This window comes from Chroicocephalus ridibundus, chromosome 3 (genome assembly GCF_963924245.1).
Source record: "Chroicocephalus ridibundus chromosome 3, bChrRid1.1, whole genome shotgun sequence".
NCBI classification, from domain to species: Eukaryota; Metazoa; Chordata; class Aves; order Charadriiformes; family Laridae; genus Chroicocephalus; species Chroicocephalus ridibundus.
In genome coordinates this window covers 58,627,152-58,647,255 of record NC_086286.1, presented here as the reverse complement: position 1 = coordinate 58,647,255, position 20,104 = coordinate 58,627,152, and the positions used below count along the sequence as shown (strand labels likewise).

General features: G+C 39.6%; 1 protein-coding gene across 5 annotated transcripts in view; it reads right to left on the bottom strand.

The window, feature by feature from the left end:
* MTHFD1L (methylenetetrahydrofolate dehydrogenase (NADP+ dependent) 1 like) overlaps positions 1 to 20,104 on the bottom strand; it is a 161,076-nt gene that overhangs the window by 103,871 nt on the left and 37,101 nt on the right. For 3 of the 5 annotated variants that reach the window (XM_063329295.1, XM_063329296.1, XM_063329297.1), the window contains 7 exons: positions 19,818 to 19,954; positions 18,521 to 18,567; positions 16,730 to 16,837; positions 15,736 to 15,810; positions 12,745 to 12,847; positions 9,230 to 9,306; positions 5,482 to 5,622 (listed from right to left, as the gene is read on the bottom strand). In XM_063329295.1, the coding sequence (XP_063185365.1) occupies positions 5,482 to 5,622; positions 9,230 to 9,306; positions 12,745 to 12,847; positions 15,736 to 15,810; positions 16,730 to 16,837; positions 18,521 to 18,567; positions 19,818 to 19,954 (688 nt within the window). Of the gene's footprint in view, positions 1 to 5,481; positions 5,623 to 9,229; positions 9,307 to 12,744; positions 12,848 to 15,735; positions 15,811 to 16,729; positions 16,838 to 18,520; positions 18,568 to 19,041; positions 19,160 to 19,817; positions 19,955 to 20,104 lie in introns of those variants that run through there. The other 2 variants (XM_063329298.1, XM_063329299.1) reach the window with 2 other exon arrangements.

Here is a 20,104-nt window from a genome sequence, read left to right as displayed (position 1 = left end):
ATATCAGCCCTAACGCTCTTCTTGGGAAACCTGCCCAAGGACTGACAAGGGTTAACTCATGCTGTAGCTACCTGATTAGGGGTTTCTGTTGTCTACTTCATGATGGATGAGAGCACCAGCTCAGTCAAAGCAAGCACACAAACAGCAATATGCTGACCCAAGCCCTGTTGACTGGAAAGAAGGCTTGGGGGGGGGAAGAAAAAAAAAAAAAACAAAACACAAAATCAGGACACCTTTTTCTCCCCTTCCCCTCCTAGACAATAATGGCTCAAATCCTGTCTCTTTTGCTTTCTGACAGTTCTTCATCAATCTGATAAGAATTGTGAAGCAAAACCTATGCATTTTAACTTTTTGGGAAACTCCGTCCATATTAGATATGCATTCTGGACACAACAACTCATTATATCTAAAGCTGAAAGCAAAGAAAAAAAAATGCAAGGACTCCAGTTAGCACACATCATGTCTATCTGCCTTCCATGGTTCTTAAACAGGTTTGGTGTCAACAACAATTCTTAAAAGCTAAACAGCCAATACAGTTTTCATATCTGACACGACTGTCAGAATAAAGTTTTCCTTCCTTCATAACCCCAATCCACCAAGCGGCTAGCAAACAGCTCCCACAGCTCACTCAAAGTCCTGGATCTGATTCTCAAAGCTGTTTAAGGAATCAGGTTCCCATTTCCAATTTAAAGAAGGTAGATAAATTTTTTTAAAAGAATTAGAGGCTTAGACGTTTACACACCAATTAAGTGTGTGAGAGCCCAAGGATCATTAGCTTTCCACTAACTCGCTGTCAGAAGAAAGAAGTGGGATTCTGAATCAAATGTATATGGACACCCAACTCTCCTGGGTTCCCTCCTGGAACTGATCCCAAGTACTTCTGAAAATAACAGCCCTTCCATCTATCCACCAGCCGTTGGGACAGGTATGCTCCCCAGGACAGCAAAGATCATAGAGCACAAAATAAATTGCACACGTGACACAGGAAAGGCAAACTTAGATGAAAACCCAAAATACTTTCAAAGCAACCTCCAGTGGAGCAGTCTCTGAAGTCTATCAAGAGTGGAAATGAAAGCCAGCATTAGATGACAAGGAAGGTGATTGAGAGTAACTACTGTGAAATGAATAAGGGTTATACAGACTGAAGGGCAGAGAAAAGGCCTTTTCTTCATAGGAAAAATAATGAAGTACTTGCAACTTCCCTTCATTTGAAACGACACTCTCTAACAAAACGATAATATTTTTCTGCAATATCAGTTCTGTAAAAAACTAAACCCTAAACCATAAACTGAGAACTGCAATGACTTGTGTTGAAAGTGAAGTATGTACACAATGTTTCTGATGAACCAGGGAACAAAATATATTCAGCTGACAGTTCACTTCTAAAATAAATATGAGGCTATTTTTTTTGGTCCCGGAATTATTGAAATCTAACAGCATGGCACAGAAAGTAAGCTAAGAAGAAATCTTATTTAGAAAAACAGTGACATATTTATTTAATATTTTTCATAGCTGCTGAAATACTGATCTAGGGCATGCATACCCATTTAATTTCACATACAGATATGGCATGTGTCCATCAAAATTCTACTACACTGTAAAAGCCAAAAAGCAATTCAGCCTTCAAAATGCTGTACAATGAGCACCACATTTTGGCAAAGACTTCTGTATGTTCCGTTACAGAGGATAGATATTTAATCCATTACTCTTGTGGAAGGAGTCTTCTCAATTCATGAAATATTCAATTTATCTTTTTTCTATTACTCCTAGCCTGCCTCTGCATCTGGTTTATATCTGCCAATGTGTATTTTAGCTTTTACTATTGTATTATTATAAATATATTGCATATAAAGTCAAAATTAAGAGCAATTGTGTTTCTGTGAAGTATATTGTGTGTACATCTGGAAACAAATCACAGAGAAGGGTTTAGTGGTTTTGGTTCACATAGATTCCAATGAACTAAAGACTACTGTCAAACATTTAAACTTGCATAAATTCAATTGGGGTAGCATATATAAAACATGAACCCCAGAACTTTTTTAAGTGACAGGTAGGACCGACCACCACCCATTATTTCAGGTTGTGTGGTATGATAAAGCCGCCTTTAAAATTTGTTAAAACTATATGCAATTGCAGTTCTTTGGGCAAAAATGTTCCATGTCAAGTGGCTATGAGCTATCAAGCTTTTAAGCTTGATTTTGTTTTATGAAAATTGAAGTCAAAATGATCAAACTGTTCTTGGATTGAGAGCATGCGAAAACCACATACATTGTTTTTGCTACATTCACTTGTCTTGAGATCTTTCCTTTCTGAGCTATAAAGCTTTACCTCCTCTCTGGCCCTGACTCGAAAGAAGAATGAGAATTCAGGAGGAAAATGGCTTCCCATCAAACCACATCTGAAAGTTTTCTCAAGATATAAACCTTGTGAAAACAAAAATTACAGTTCACAGAAACTCATTAGAGAATGCTTAGCCTTGCCCCATCCTGCCCCAAAAGCTTTAGTCGCAACGTGCGGTGTCCTTACAGCCGAGGGTGTAACAACTGTATCTACAGCCTGCACCAGGCTGGACCAGCTCTAGGTCTGGACACCTGGACCACAAGCAAAGATCTCTTCTCCTGGATCCTACAGGATCCTGGATCCTTTTCTAACACGTACAAGAAAGAGATACAACCTGCGTAGTCCAAATGAAGAGGGGTCAAAAGTTGGGATTTCAGAAGAATAGTAACAACATAGGCAGCACAAGCTGCAGGGGCAAGAGTAGATACAGCATTTAAAGTCTAGAAACAGTAGGTTTAGTTGAAAGCTGTTCAAACAGACTGACCACATGTGGGAGAAAACCAGGAACAGCGATGACATGCTACCCAATAGAACTGAAATTTATCTTCTTTGTACATATGAATTATGACATGGTATGATCTTTGATTATACACCTCCTGCTATTGTTTCCACAGGATTCAACTTTATACAGTACACTTTCACAAGTACAGTACGGTTATTCATAACCCTTGCACCAGTATTTAACTTGATAAAGAAATCTTACTAAGGAAACCCACTACGAATTTCCTTTTTAACATTTCTTAAATCCCAAGACCACAGCATCTGACTTCTTCACCAATATTAATAAGTTGGTGAAAATGAACAATTGTTCCAGTTTTCAGATGAGAAACTGGCACACACAAAGATCAAACTCAAAAGTATTCACCAATTTTCAAAGCTCAACTTGAGACAACATAAAATATTTTCTCCTGGTTCGAAGTCCTTGATGGTGTTTCACTCTTTTCATGGATTTCGTCTGTTTAGTTCCTGGCTATTAAGCCAGATTGAGTAATGTGCAACTCCTCTTGTATTTAAGAATCACTTTGTGATACAACATCACAAATAAACTTTGCGAAAAAGAGACAGGAACAGAATTCAACTCTCCAAAAAGGCATTTTTCTGCCTTAACCATGAAATCACCATCCTATTCTTCCCATAGTTCTCATCCTCATTTGTAACACACTCCACAACAAAGGAGACAGGAGTTTCTGCACTTCGCAATCATCATATGCACCCAAGTCCACCCTGTGCACGGTATGAAGAAGAGAACCTGCAGAAGAAAAAGAATGCAGCAGCACAGCTGCAGATGGTCATAATACATATCCCTGACACTGTGATGAATTTTTTTCCTGGGCAGTTCTTCTATTGTGTAATATAGAACAACGCTTTAAAGAAGAACTAGAAACATATGTTCCGCACAAGTGACACTATCAAATGACTGAGATGCTAAGCACAGGAAGTTTGTTAAAAAAAAAAAAAATAACGGGACAAAGAAAACTGAATTAGTAACAGATTTTGCTGAGCACTACTTTCATTCTAGGGACGCAGTGGAAAAATTTTTAAAATTATTTCTGCGCTGTTCATTAATTTCAGCCCAAACATTAAACATTATATTTCCACAAAGCAACAACAGACCACAGAAAAGCAACTGTTTTCACTCATCAAGCTGATTAGCATTAAGTGGTTGAAGACAGGTTAAATGCTTTGCAACATTAATAGATTAAAAGTACCTTCATACAAAAGTAGCATCGAAATTAAAATAATGTATTTCAAATGTAGTTTTAATTCTGACACTAAACTATTTGAAGTTTTTGCATATGCATTATAAGATAACTCATTCCCCATCCCCCTCCATTTGGCCAAGACAAAGTTATGCAATCGAAAAGGCACATCAAAACTTCAACAGCTAGAATATTAAATGCAGTTCTTCATGTCTTCTGCATAATTGGGAGTAAATGATTTGCTTTGAATTTTAATGATGACTGTACTTAGAAATTTTGGTACTCTTATCTTAATTTCAATCTTGAATCCAGGCAACCTAGATATTATGTTTTCATTTCCTTATTAAACTGGAATCCATTAAAGCCGTGAAGGTGTTCCTGGCTTCTGGATTTGCTATCTTTGCTGACAAGGCAGGATACTGGCTCCTTTGCTCATGCTACAAAATGCAGTAAGTTTGTGCAGATATCCACATAAAAGGAACAAACAGGAAAAAACACACACGGTCTGTGTGATACAGGCAGGCATTGCCAGCAGGGTGGCATGAAAGCATGGCTCCAAGACATATCACGGATGCTATGAGGATATATTTAGATGATAAAAAAAGCATAAAAGCAAAGCATTATCCTATTTATTGTGCTTAGGGTATGCTGTCAATCTGCTAAATACGAACTTAATTTAGCAATTAGGCTTCAGAATTCAAGTAATGTAATGTTACAGTAAACTAGTGCCAATCACAGTGAGCCTGCTCCTGGCATACAGTTGGATTGCAAGGCTTACTTGGTAGCTTCTAGCTGCACCAGGAACTGCCATACACAAACATGTGTGAGCTTCCAGCTGCTCTTTCCTGACTCACAGCCTGGCTGTAAGGGCTAGAATTTGATATAAAGGAAGAACATATTGACTTCTTTCAGAAGCTGAAGTAGGGAATGAGGGAACAGCAACCAAGAAAGGTAAGGAAGAAAAAGTCTTGAAGATGTGAAGAGATAAACCTGTCCCAGGCACTATCAGCAACCTATGAGTTCAGAATAGCTTGTTTCCATTATGCTTTAGTGGTATAATCATTCAAGTGGTAACTATCATTGTAACATCTGAGCTCACTTTACAAGTACAGTAGCAAACATTACCAGCTCTCTCAAATAGGAGCCCGCATGCTTGACTCCCTCCAGCACCAAATTTATTTGCCTCAAGAATCGCAGAAAACTATCCAAGTAGGTTATGGAGACTAGAGGCTTCCTGAACCAGATGTTACCAGAGCTGGAGAAACGAGTTCTACATCTTGTTCTCATTGCAAGGAAGTTTTGGCCCAGAAGACGATTTTTCTTCGATATCTCACTGTGCTGTTCAAAGCAAAATCCTTGGCACGCACCTGCCTTTCTAATGCTTCAAGAGGCAAAACAAATGCATCAGAGGTTATTCACAGGTCTACAGCACTGAACATACCAAATCCTCTGCTGTTACTGGTTCTCCTTTCTTGTCATTAGCCACCACCATTCTTCCCAGCCTCTCCTTCATATCTTGCAGGCTGGTGGTAAGCGCCAGAATGGCCATAATTTCACTTGCTACGGCGATATCAAACTGAGCCTGTAAAAGAGGAATGAGAATCATGAACCAAATCAAAGTCCGGTCCAATACTCACAGGGAATCATCAGGAATAGACTCAAGAAAGACAGATTTCACACTGGAATTCAAACAAGTTCTAAATTGTAACCCACAGCTTTTGAGATTACTCAGACTAGAGTAACTTCAAACACTTTGTTTATAGTCCCTCATTAATGTTCTCCGTTACACTTCATTTACTTGGGGATCAGAGTCTCGCAGAGCGCTTAGCCCCTTGGCTCACATTATCCTTAGCAGAAGCTCCCTGAAGGACCAAGATTTTTTTTCTATGGCAAAAAAGAAAATCACCAGATGTGTTCTGAGCTTTACTGGCATGAGCACAGCATTGTGGGTTTTTTTTTTCTGTAATGCTCTCCAAAGGTTTTTTATTCTGGTTTCAAAAACATTCTTGTTACATTTGATCATTCTTCTTCTACATAAACTCAAAATTTAGACTCTATGCTGATAGGTCTTGTGCTTGACCTATGATAATGTGAAATATATCTTTGACCCCCTTTTTTGCTTTAAATGAAAAAATATATAAGTTGAAAAAAACCCCAAGAACTGTATCTGGCATCAGTTCTATTGCTCTTGTAGAAATACGTTCATGCTATGCAGTATTTCAGTACAACGTAAACTGTGGTCCTTACTTTTCTTTAAGAGCTTGCAGTATACGTTAGCAGTATTTGTACTAATTTACTATTAGTAAAACCCAGGCCACGTGCTGTCAGAATGTAAACAGAGAAAAAAGGCAAGGTCACTGATGCATTATTATGGGATAGGAATGCGATGTTGGGGGTGAACAAGAACTACAGCTTCTTTAGTAATCTCTCTATCTCCAGCAATTAAAGTTTATACAGAAACTTAGTAATTGATATCCTACTGCTATCTATGTAAAAAAAGCCCTCAGGACTGTTTCTATGTCAGACCTCTACCAGATGTATGCCATACTGACTAATACCAGAAGAATCTGTTCTAATTGATGGCTTTGCCTGTTTTTAAGAAGCGTCTATGTAGAGAATTGTTCGACATATACCTTACCATTCCTACCCATCTGCCTAGTACTTTAACAGCTTCTGCCCTTTTTTAACCTATGTTCCTGGTTTTAAGTTCTGTCTTGACAGCTACAGCCCAGAGCAGCCCTTTTCAGGCTGACCTCTATGTACCTGCATGTTAGTCAAAACTTCTGAAGACACCCGAGCATTCTTCTGCAGGGAGAGATATATACCACAGAAAACAAAAAATAATCCTGTAATTGAGATTTTCCGCATAGGGATTCAAATGAAATGCTGAAGTTACAAAGCAGATTTTCTGTATTCCCTGGAAGCAGTTCTATACCTAACAGAACAGCTGGGTACACAATGAACACTGTTACCGTTGTGACGACGTGGATGCTTCTACCTTTTCTGAAGTTAAGAATGCCGCTGGTAAGTCATTGCAGCAGAGGTAAGATAGCAAATAAGCCTGAGAAATCTATGCTCAACCCTTATATTGGAATATTATCAAGCTTTATCAGGATATTTATCAGGAGACAAAAAAATTTTTTTTTTCATTATAATTGTTTCTATATAAACACAAAAAGATGGGAAAACCAATCCCAAGTAGATGCTCAGAGTGACATAATATTTAATTGAAAAAAACAGGCACAAAAGACTGTGGTAGCAGGTGCTATTTTAACTCTAATAACCTTTATACACCTATGAAGTGCTGACAGAAGCCTTAGCTGTAAAGTCAGTTCTCTATTGATGAAAGGATCCACCCACATGGATTCAATTGCAGGATCAAGGGCATCAGTCATGTAATACTCTTTAGAAACCACAGCATCCCTGTTCATTAAAATGCAGAGTTTTGTGCCTGCTGTGCTTTGCCATTTTACACAGGTGTCATTGATTTTAAGAGTGCTAGAACATCACTCCAAATATTTATAAAATGCATCTGTTAACTATGAAGTTCTGTTTTCTCTGGATCTCCGGCTAGGCTCTGAAATGAGTTTTCCTAACTGTTCTCTGTTTCTTGAGTCACCAAGTCCATGTTAAAATGTGAATGGATGTGCATCAGTCCAACACATCAAAACTGAATGCATCAAGGTCATTTCAGCCAAAACAGTACAGAAGCAATGTTTGACTGCCATATGTCAACTAATACTCCGTAATAAAACAACCTATATTTAACTCAGCAGTATAATTACAGTGGTAAAATGCTGCACAATAAGGCTGGCAGAACTTGGCTCAAAGCTAACAATCACATTGAGTCACTGAAACAAATCTAAACATAAGAAAACATTTCAAGTGTTGAGGGAACTTGTACCAAGTATAATATTTTGTACTTCCACCCCATTATCAAAGATGAATATTAGCTAATACTGAGTTTTCTGTAATTATAGATAGAAAAGTCTCTACCCTATGTGTTCAAAACCAAAACAAGTGAGCATTTCTAGTGGAAGATGCCCCTGCCCATGGTGGGGCAGGGTTGGAACTAGATGATCTTGAAGGTCCTTTCCAACCCAAATCATTCTATGATTCTATGACTTCTCTCTCAAGCTCTTCTTTCCAATTTAACTGTTTTCCCTGCTGAACTGAGCAAAAACATTAGCACTACTTTTTGGTCTCTTTATTTAGGCATGAAGCCTAGAAGAAGTCTGAAATGATAAAGAAAAATTAAAGACAGGATTTCCAAAAATGAATGAAAGCCTTATCTCTAGCACAATAGCTATTTACTTCACCTAAAAAATAGTCAGAACCTCATGAATTTCATGATCCAGAGTATTGGATTACAATATCTTCATCAAATCAGGAGCAACTCCACATCATCACAATGAGTTTGTTCCACCTGGCATTGCTGTTCCACACTGCATCGTTTCAGAAACGGATTTACCCACACGACGCCAGGAACACTTGTTCAGATAGTGTTGGAAAAGTCTGGCTTTCCATTTATCAGTAAGTTCTTTAATAAACTTCCAGAAGCTCTCATACAGTAATGTAGGTTAGCTTTTTACACTGCTGAAAAGTACATACGTGCTCATTTTCTGAACTATCTCTTCAAGCCCACATATGAAAATTAAGCAGATTCTCAAAGTTCTTACAGTTTAGATCCCAAAGCTGAGATGCATGGCAGGGAATGAAAACTCTGAATAAGAAGCTAATGGTCATTTTCAGTCCTCACCAATGAGGCCAACAATACATGATCCACTCCTCCCCCTAATTCTTTAACATTATCTTTAAATCACATTTAAATTACAGAAATACTACATAAATAGTTTGATGGACTTAAAAAAAGGAAAGTGATACAAATTACCCTTTAGAGGACATAGGGGTACCTTTTATACTCATAGGACAACAATGTGGAACCCCCAACATATGCAACTTTTTGAAGTGCTTTCAACACATTGTGCAATATGCATTGGTTTCTGTTTCTGAAACTTCAGACTCAGGTACTCATTGACACAATCAGTTTCACGGCAAGAACGGTATACAACAGCAACAGACGTTTGCATTGCCATTCAATGAAGTATGCTGAAAGAACTGCAGAAACCTCTCACAGCCTCTAAAGCAAAGTCTGTCCAGAATGCGATATATTAACTGCCTTTACATACCTGACGGACAAATCCTTTCTCTGTCTTTGCCTGCCCAACTGTTATTTTGCGCAGGAATCTGTCATTTGTATCCACCACTGAAATAAGGGAATAGCAAAAGCAAAACGTGTTAACAAGGACTCACGGATGTGGATGTTTTTCCAGGCATACCTGTCGTTATACCTGTAAGATTCAGCCACTTGAACAGCGTAACCAGACAACCACGTTCCTTCATGTTAGCATTACCACTGTCTTGTTTTCTCCCTTCTAGTTGATACCATTAGACAACAGGCAGAAATAATTCAAATACAATTTCTCTGAACAGTACTTGAAGCTAACAGATTCTTAATATTCTGACATACAAATTAGTATTTTACCTAAAAAAGAAAAATCTGTCTTAGTAGGCACAATGCACCTCAGACCTACCTCAAATCATTTACTTTGTTATTTGACTTGTTAAGAATTGATTTTAAGACTGCATGCTGCAGGTTAAAGTTGGTCTGTTTCTCTTTTAAAGGATGATTATGTTGTCAGATTGGTTCTTCCAGACAAGTCACTTTCTTGGCCATCACAGTAACTAACTCCACATTCAGCTGCATAGCATTCAAAGGAAGTTTTTTCCAACTGCCAAGACCAACCATCTGCTATTTAACACAACTTCAATTTCAGACAATTGTATTTCCAACCTGGAAACACTTTTGGTATTGCAAGGGCAAGTCCAAACCATCCTGTGGAATTGCTAACTTCACTAACAATCATCGCAAGCCAAGTTCTCCAATTCTGCACTGACAACACTCAACTTCAAATGTGCTTTTGTAGGAACCAAAAGGCAATACTGAGAATAACTGAAGAGCTCTCTCATCTGCTGAGAGCTAATCAAGATGTTTCTTAGGAAGAAACATCAGGATAATGTTTCTGTTTGTTAGAAAATGAGACCAAACTCCAAAACCTCTCCTTCCCAGGAATGGCGAACCCTACAGAATGCAAAAATCCCTCTTTCTTACAGGCTCTTTAGCCCTACAAATGTTTCAATTTGCACCAAACCTAAAAGAAAGGGTGGAAGGTACTCTTGATCAATTCAGCCTGTAGCTTGGCAATCAAGTCAATCTTCTGGTAGATGTAGATCTGAGTCCTGTTCATTTAGAGACAGAGAACCAATGAACCTCCAGAGAAGCTGTTTGTACTGGAAGTCAGTGAAATCACCTCCACCCACTTTTCCTGCTGCTTTTGGAGATTAACAAACTCGTCTGTACAGAAAAGGACAACATAATTACCCAAGAACAAGAGGGACTTTGAATCTCAGTACTACATAACCGTAGTTGAGGGTTGTGAGTGAGCTGGGAGAAAAGCAAGATTTAATCTACTTCCCCTTTTTGGGCATTTCTCATGGGCTGATGTACATACCATACGTGCCTTCTTCCCACTACGTGGTACTTAGGCCCCTAATTTCCTCAGGAATTCCATTTAAGGGATAGTGCAACACAGATTTGGTTAACTCATTTTGTTTTCTATTTGTATATGGTCATACTCTAAAATACTACAGTAGTGGCAGAAATTGCAGAACAGAGCCCGGTACGTGGAAGCAGTAGCCTCGTACCAAGCTGTGGTACCATATGCCACTGTGAAGCCATATGCCAAGCTGATCTCTCAAGCACAAACTTACCCCTTCTTCTCTCAAGTCTCATGAGCAGCCTTAAGCAGACCTAAATGTCTTTCGTGCCCACCCAGGCACTGCTGAGAGCAGGAATTAGCCTTCCTACTAGCCTGGGCAGCCAGTGGGCTGCTTTTTATCTAGCCTTCCTAGTGAAATCATGCAACCTGAACAAAGAAATTATAACTATCCCTGCAACTCTTTCTGGTCGCTGGGACACGCTGGTTTTCTCACCATGGTCAGAATTTGTTCCCCAGGAAGATTCCAATAGCTGCACTTAGAAGTAGTAAAATAAGAAAGAATTTGGTTTTGCCACAAATGCAATATTTCCTTCTCCTAATTTTTCCTCTTCCTTACCCAAAGTAAATGTTTCGGGAAAGTTTAGGTTCAACCAAATGTTAGGTTTAACGTATCTACCTCCTTATCCTCTAGAAATATAAACAGGATCTGAATACCAGGGGAAGGGTAAGTAGGGGGAAGCTTTCCTTCTTTTCAGTATGTTGTACCTGTCCAAGTTAGTGTAAGATGACAATGAACTTTAAGCTTGTGACACTTCTAAGGAAACTGGTCCTGACTAAAACTGATTTTCAGACAATCCGATAGCTTTCTCTTCCACCCTACAAATTCCCTGGTATGTAACAAGCTTCACAGACATATGGATTGTAGAAAAAGTCCCAAATAAGACATTTTCCAAGTTATCTGAAACAGTCCTAAAAAACATTTTTTTTCTGAAATGTTTAAGATACATACATCATATAGAGTTGTGTGGAATAAAAATTTCACTAACATTGTTTGAGATAAATGAAATAATTCACTTGAGGTTAACAGCAGTTGAGTAGTGTTGCCTCCTCCCAAACCCGTGCTGATAAAAAACGTGAGTCATATTACACTAAATATTTATATTATTCCTTCATCCTAATACAGGTCTCTTCCATGCAGACACACTGTGTGACTAATAAAAAACACCTTGTGCCACATCCCTCAGTATTACCTTGAGAAAAATATCCCAAGTCTGAGATGACATGCATGCAAAGGGCACAGCAAAACATGGCCAAGACTCCTCACTTCTCAATAAATTCACCTTATTCTTCTGAGCATCACAATACATTCCGTTTAACAATGATCTGAACTAATAACTTTGGTATTTGAGAATTTAGGAAGAAAATAAAATCCAATGAAATTTAGCTCAAAACTTTATGCAGAGTTTACTTTCTTAAAAAAAAAAAAAAAAAAAAAAAAAGAGATACAGAACTTGAGGTAAACACTGAAATTTAACCCGACACTAGAACTGGAAAGTGCAGAGGGGAGTTGCCGAAGGGTCTGAGAGTGGATTGGTTTGCTTGGCATACATAGTTGAAACCGTACCACGTCTTTCACTTCTTCCTAACAAAGCAAACAGCTCAAGACACTTAAAAAAAAAAAACCACAAAATCACTGCAGCATATTTAGTCTCTGAGCTACTTGGGCTGCTGAGCTGGGGCGAATGAGGGACCAAAATCAAGCAGAGTAAGTAGAAATAATCTAAAAGCATAATAGACACAGTTAAGAAAAGAGTGGGTAAGATTTGTAAGATGCACAGAAAAGCCGCTTTCATATGTCTTAAGATGTATTATCTAATGTAAGAGAGACAAGGATTGTACTTAAACTCTGAGAGCAACCTATCCTTCAGAATATTAGCAAAGTCTTTAGAGTTACTGCAGATATTTAAGCAAGTTTAGAGCAATATACTGCACCCAAATTTGTTACACACCCCCATTTCCCACTTGCAAATGGGCTGTTCTTACAGTCAGAGAACAGAAACAGCTCTGATTCAGGTAAAATTAAGCAAATTAGGAAATAACTTATAATTAAATCCAAGCTGAAGTAAGGCTTTCTGACTACGTACCTCTTTGCCATGTTATGGTAGACGGATCAATATCAAGGCGCGCAAATTTGCTGATCTCCTCTTCTGTTAAAGTCCCAGGATCAGTCTTGTTTATTCCCAGCCTCTATGCAAAAACAAGTTAAAGAAACACTATGAAGTGGCTTATTTGCTTCAAAAGGTATAGCTGCTCTGGCTTATCACTGCCACTTTCAGCAAGCATTTTGGAAAGAAGCATGTCAGGACCAAAACTATTTTAAAAAAAAAAAAAAAAGACACATAGGAAATCACCTGTAAGTAAAATTGGGACAAATGCAGACAAATGTAGGGAAATGAAACAAAAAAGGAAACACACTCACACACTATTAAATAAACAGTATCTTTCTTACACATACGAAACTCTTAATGTCAATCAAAGAGAAAATTCAACATTATCAGTTACTAATAAAAAAAATAATTAATCGCTTGGTCTAGCTTGTGAAAATCTTTGAAAGACCCATGCATTTTCTTGTGTGAATCATTTTTGAATGAAATAAAAACTTCAGTGTTAAGAGCCCATCATCCATAAACTCAGTCACTTATAATGAATGAGCCAATACCGCCTGGCTTTTACAGATTCACTATTTCAGCAACACCAAATCTTTTTTTAGGTGAATCTACATGAAGATCAGAAAACTGTGTTTAAGAACCGTAGTCTTAAAGAAATAATAAAAAATCTTTTTTTTCTCTGGCATTAGAAAGCACTCCTCAGGGAATTAACCAACATGCTTACACTTCTGGACTGAAAATAAAGGAAATCTAAAAGTCCAAAAATACTCAGTTTCCAGGAGCTACCACAGTTACTTCCGTATCTAAACCAGCAGTTATTTCTAGAAAGCTGGGGACATCATTTTGAGAGTATTAAAACTGTTTTCTTGACACTCCTTTTTGAGGATCGGTGTCTTAGACTGTGAGGGATGCTTTCAAATCCAGATGCTGACACCAGGGCATTTCCCACCATGCTGAGAAGGGCAAAAAGCTGTTGAGAACAGCTTGCAGGTTTTGACACTCGGTACCTTAAGATATTTCACCCCAGTTTTAATGAGGAAAAGCTTATGTCCTCAACTGCCAGTCCTGTATTAATATTTTTCTTATCTGTTGGCCAATTTTAATGCAATTTGACACAGTTAGGAGATGGTTTCTTAGAAGTTCTATGAAAACAGGCAGACTGAGAAAGGGGCAATATCCCACTAGCATCTCTACGGGGGGATGGCAGCCAGAGTTCAGTGCTCACCCCTCCTGCTTGGTGTATGAGGCCTTTGCCCAGATGGGTTTTTTGCCAGAGCATTTTGCCTGGAGCATTTTTCCGCAGAGGGTTGACAGCAAAATTTTCAGTCATTTTGATAACTTTCAACTGCTGCAAGGAGGGCTGGGCACTGGGACTGCAAAGGGAGCAGCCCATCCCTCCCAGGGTCCCAACAACGTCTATACTGGATCTAAGCAGCAAGGTGGTCTGGATGCAGATGGGAGGAAGTAAGACACAGAGCTGACGTGGAAAAGGAGACAAAGAAAAGACTGGGATAGAAGAAGTTAAAGAGAGGAGGTAAGGTAAGGAGGTCTTAGGCTAATAATTACTGGGAAAAAGAGCAAAAAGCTGAGGAGCAGGGGAACGAGAAAGGTAGCTTCTGATGCTAGACAAGGAGTTTGAAAAAAAAAAAAATAAATTGCACGGGATCTTCTGTAATTACAAGTCCAAACGACAGATGTAAGGGAAGAGTTTCAATCTTAATAATCGCTCTTTTGAAAAAAAAAATGTAACCCCATCCCATAAAGACTTTTTTTAAAGTTGATTTTTGATTTTTTTTATGTATAAGGAATCCTTATACTAAAAATAATTCACAGCAAAATAATTCAGTTACATTGGAGATTATGGTGCATGTATTTGAATGTTATAAAGCCAAACTTTTTTTTACTGCGTTGCAGCTCATGTGAAGAGAGCGAAATCCATTTCAACGGCAGAGATAGTTGGTATGTCGTGAATTACCTAAACGCTCTCCCTCTTCCCCTACCTGTTACCCTACACACAGCATAAACAAGGACAAAACGAAAGCACCCCAAAATTCTGATGGAAAATTCTGTGAGATCTGCTCTGCCACAGAGTCAAGCAGGCGTCGTCCACATTTTAGTTTACTGGCATTCAAGTGAGCAGCACGTTATGAGAAACAATTTTTCCAAAGCAGAAGCCGCTATTGCCTCTATCCTCCTTTCCACCCCCTAGTTCCAAGCGTGCACTTGGCAGCTATCCACTGCCATCCGGTGACTCTGAAACACCACCGGTCCGGACACAAAAGCCAACAACAAACATGGAACTGGACGCAGAAAGCTGAAGCTGTCCTTCAGGGTCATATTCAAGAGGCTCATATTCTCCTTCCCCTCTGCTAGTGGACTGTGTTGCTCCCTCATTATTTTATCAAAATGGCAGCCTTAAATCCAGATACCTTATTCATGCATGAGTTGCCTAGGAAGCTCTTCTGGAAGCATTCAGGAAGCAAGATGGGATGCAAAAATGTACTATGCACACAAATGTACTTCTACCCCTTGAAGGAAGAACACTGTCAATTTGCCATCAATAAAACCCCAGAAGTATATGCTATAATAAACTTTCAAAACCAGAAAATATTGCAAAACCAAAGAGCGTGAGCTTTCAAATGTGACTTGACCATAATAGGAAAAGTATTTTAAAAAACCTCTAACTTTAATATTTCATCAGAAAAGACACAGCATTTAAAAACATTATTGGTTTATTTCAGGAGAAAAGAATAGCAAAAATGTTAGTTATGAAAATAATATCAGACCCAGATCCTGATCCTATTACTTCAAGGACGATGCTTTCAGAAAAAAGTCTGGACTTGATAAATTCATGAGGGAGGTTTATACAAACTCGGTCCCATACCAAGAATTTTAAACTTGCACAAGAGAGTATGTTTTATGAAGAGTATGTTCTATAACTGAGGAGAGGCTACATTAACAACTTACTCTCAGGCGGGCAAGCTGAATAGCGGAAAATCCTCTCACGCCATTAACCGCTGGAACCAGTCTATTATACAAAGCCTAGAAAAAAACCCACGAGAAGTTAATGAAAGAAAAAGTTACAACCAGGAACGAGTTAAATAAAAAGATAATGTTTTTATTTTACTCAGATTAATTTCAGGAAGAATTTCCCAACCACATTGGTTGTGGACTTCCAGTTAGCGATTTAAAAAACAGTCCTGAGAAGGTGGTAGGCTTTTGAGCAATGCCTATGATTTAACAGTTTAAATCCAACTACCAAAATTACTGTGTTACTAAGTTTCACCAAAAAATACGTATTATTTTTGAAACTGGGAACCCTTTAAAACTTTAACCAAGGTCCAAATTATTCAAAACTACAACTACCACTTACAAACTGGCCTAAATGCACATTTATTTGTGTCATACCAAATAGACGGGATATGACAACCCTGCTGAGTCTTAACACTGTGGCCAGAAAAGAAGGCTCCTTCCTTTACTTTCTCCCTTCCCTTTACAGACTCGTTAGCATTTGTGTTAAGATCACAACAGATTTAGAGCACAGAAGAGAATCTAGTTTATTTCCCCACAACCCCTTCTTCTTAAGATACATCATACCCAGCTATACATCAGAAGTGTCATTTTTAACTTTAAAAGGAGTTTAGAAATTATTACAAAGAATAAGACTATATATAGAGAAAGAAATCTTCTATTAGACTATTTAGTACAGTGTGAAATAGTTGACAATGTACTGGGCATAAGATCCTTATCTTAAAGACTACCTTAGGACAGCTATTTGCCAGAAAAATATATTCTGTAAGAAAAATTTCCCAGCAGAGCATAGAATGGCTTCACCAACAGTTTCTGTTCACACCGTGAAAATATAAAAAGATATAATCAACTTATTTTGCTTTGAAATGCAGTTTATTGAAAAATCGAAAGGAAAAAAAATGTCATGTGGATATCAGAAAATAATTCTTACTTTATCAGATTGAGTGTTCTCGTGCAAGATCCTAGCATCAATAGCAGCAGCCAGCAAATTATTTGCAGCAGTTATAGCATGAATATCTCCAGTCAAATGAAGATTGAACTAGAAGGTGAAAACAACAAAATCTTTTTATGAGAAACCATTAATTCAGTTTATTAATCTCAGACAGATTAGCAGCAACAATCATTGCTATGTCCTTGAGGTTGCAGCTCCGATTAGTCACCTATCAGTGCAGATTGAAATATTATCAGGCTGAAAACACACTGAGCTATAGGAAGGACTTGTTTTCACCTCAGTACTTGGTAAACTACCCTTAGTTTAACCGAACAGAGACATGAAAGTCTTCATTCTTTGCTAAATGATCCAAGAATGAAAAGCTCAGGGCTACGGTTCCACATTATTCGTACTAAATCAGTTTACTGTCAGTATTTACTAACTGACCTGGACCAGAGGCGGGGACTGCTGTTGAATCCCCCGGAGCACACCGCCTGTGCTGGCTTTGGGGGTGTTTGCCAGCTTTCTGCCAGCCACGGGAGAGCAGCCTGTCGCTGATCAGGCATGAGCTTTGCTGATACAAAGTTTGTCCAACAAAGTTTTTTGGAAAAACCTGAAATCAGCAGTTTAGATTTAGTTTAGGACCTGTGTTACATAGGTGCTGTATTTTTTATGCATCTCTGACAGGAGGCAGCGGATGGTCAGTTTTGATCACACTGTGCCACTGACTGTAACCCACACAAGCCGCACTTTCAAGGTGGTACTTCATCAGTTTGGGCCATCAGTTTGGTTTTGTTGAGCTCTAAATTAGACTCTTTTGGGGTGAAACCATCGCGCATGTCCAAACGAGCACTGTGAATATACACATGCAGAAGCTTAGCTGTACTATCCTTACATGCCCCCTTGCCCAGACCATCTGCTTGCTGGAAACCAACACAAAACCCTGCTGTCAACTGCAGCGTGCTGAAGCCCCATGACACACAGCTAAGGATGAGGGAGGCGAAGGAAGGCACCCAGCTCAGATGGCAGCAGCCAATGACAAGAAAACACTACACACGATCTATATTTCATCTCTGTCCTTGACCCAGCCTGTCCATAACCACGTGGGTCACCTAGCTTTACATCGTGAATGTTGTGCTAGGCAAGGGTGCACACCTCAGCCAGAGTACTGATATTTTCCGTGAGAGTATTTGAAGGCGTGCACCCAGCCGGCTCCTTCCAAAGCCAGCACATGATTTTCAGAAGCCCTCAAAGAGAGCTAGGGATGATGCCACCTTCAACAGAAATCCATTTACCGGGTGGGTAGAGGAAAGATTCATTTAGAGGTAAGAATTCTTTCACTTACTGTGACAGTGCCAGGCCCCCGGGCACACCACTAGCCCCCACTGTCCCTGCCCAGCCCCCTGGGGCTCCCCCATGGCCCAGGACCCCACATCAGCCCCCGGGGCCATTAGCCCCTGCCCCAGCGATGCTCTAGCAGGGCTGGTCTCCAGGTCCTCAAAGCCCTGCCCGGCCATTGGCCCTGCCGAGCTTCTCAGGTAACATCTTGGCTATCCATCAGGTGCTTCAAACATGCACAGTATCCATGCAATGTTTTTGCACCCTGACTCCGCAGCCCCTCCCACATCACTCAACAGGCACATGGAAATGGCAAGGACCACATGGAGATGGCAAGTACAACTCCCATTCTCCAGGTAGACCATCATCACAAACCAAGTGCTTCAGCAGCCACCTGGACCTCCCCACCCCTCCCAGAGGGACAGGGACTTGCTGCCTCCCACGCTGTCTCACCTCCTCCATGGGAATCACTTGAGCGTATCCACCACCGGCTGCTCCACCTGCACAGGAAGGCATATGGTCACATTAGACTCGCACCGGTTTTGGGAAAAACCAACCACCCTTAAACACTCAAAGTGAAACACACAGTGTTGATGACACATTTTTCAGCATTTTAATTTCTATTAGGGGATCAGTGGTGCACCCAAAATAAACAGGATTTCCTTAAACCTTGCTGTCTTTCTTCAGCAGGCAGTAAAAAGGGAATTCTTGATCTGAAGTGAAAGTCTACACATCACGGCTGGCCCGGACTTTTGCTACGTAAGGGCAACCCTCCGCTCCTGCCCAGATTGAGGACATAGTCATGCACATGCAGCTGTTGGGTGGGAAGACGTAGCAGTCACGAGCAAGCACTGGTCTGAACGAAACCTTCACACCCCTGCCGGAGCGCTCCTTTCCCACTGCCTCTCAGGGCACAGGCAAAGGAGTTTGCTGTAACCTACCCACAAACTGAGTGGAGGGATTAAAGCACTCACATGCACCAGTCTTGGCTGAGAAGCACCAAGCACCAGGAGCCTTCCAGCTGAAATCAAACTTGTTAACTTAAACTTCAGCAAAGCAAAGTAGAGCAGATGGGGAGTGCTTGCCCAGTTAGGCACCAATCTCAGCTGAGAAATGGCAAAAAAAAGATTGCATTACTTCCTATCAGCATTGAAGACAGGCTTGAACTCTGGCTGGCTCTTACCTGGCCCTCAGGCTCTTAAAGGGTTTCTAGGCAAAAAGGCAGCAGCCCATGAATAGGGGTGACAACTCAGAAGAACAGAAAGAGGTTCAGACCTAGCCAAACGTATGATGCAGTCATAGCTGAACCATACGCATAACTGCCAACTTTCTTAGCTTGGACATTTCCAATCAATACGAGTGGATTTAGGACTCCTTCTCAAAGAAGAATTAAACAGTAACATTTAGAGACATCTTTAGAGATGGCAGAGGAGTAGCTGGAAGGGTGTGTACTCGCACAAAACTCCTCCTGGCTAACACAAGCTTTTCATTATGTTTGGGCTTTATCTGCCTTATCAATACACATTAAGTACATGAACACAGATATGAACCTTGCATGGGAAGATGCGTGCAAGAAACCTTTATCTATTAGCTATATACTTATTAAAAAAATCCATTGTGCTACCATTCAGACAATCCTCTGAGATACTGAAGTAACTAAGGAAATAAAAAAAGCAAAAAAAGCAAAACCCAAAAAGGAGTATTTCCTTTTAATCTGAAAGAGGTCATAGAGTCTGCAAATATTACATACCTTTAACTCCAAAAGTAGGTCCTTGGGAAGGTTGTCTCAGACAAGCAAAGGAATTAATGTTAAGGTGTGCAGTAAGAGCCTGAACGAGACCAATTGTGACTGTGCTCTTCCCCTCTCCTAGGGGGGTAGGGGTTATTCTAGCAAAACAAGAAAAAAGATTAATCAAATTCTTTGCTGATGTCAGCCTCGCTAAGGATATCAGAACTTACAGCTTTTGATTTCAATGAAGAATATTTATACAGCAAATTTCCATAAGATTACTTTATCTCCACAGAAATACAGCCACA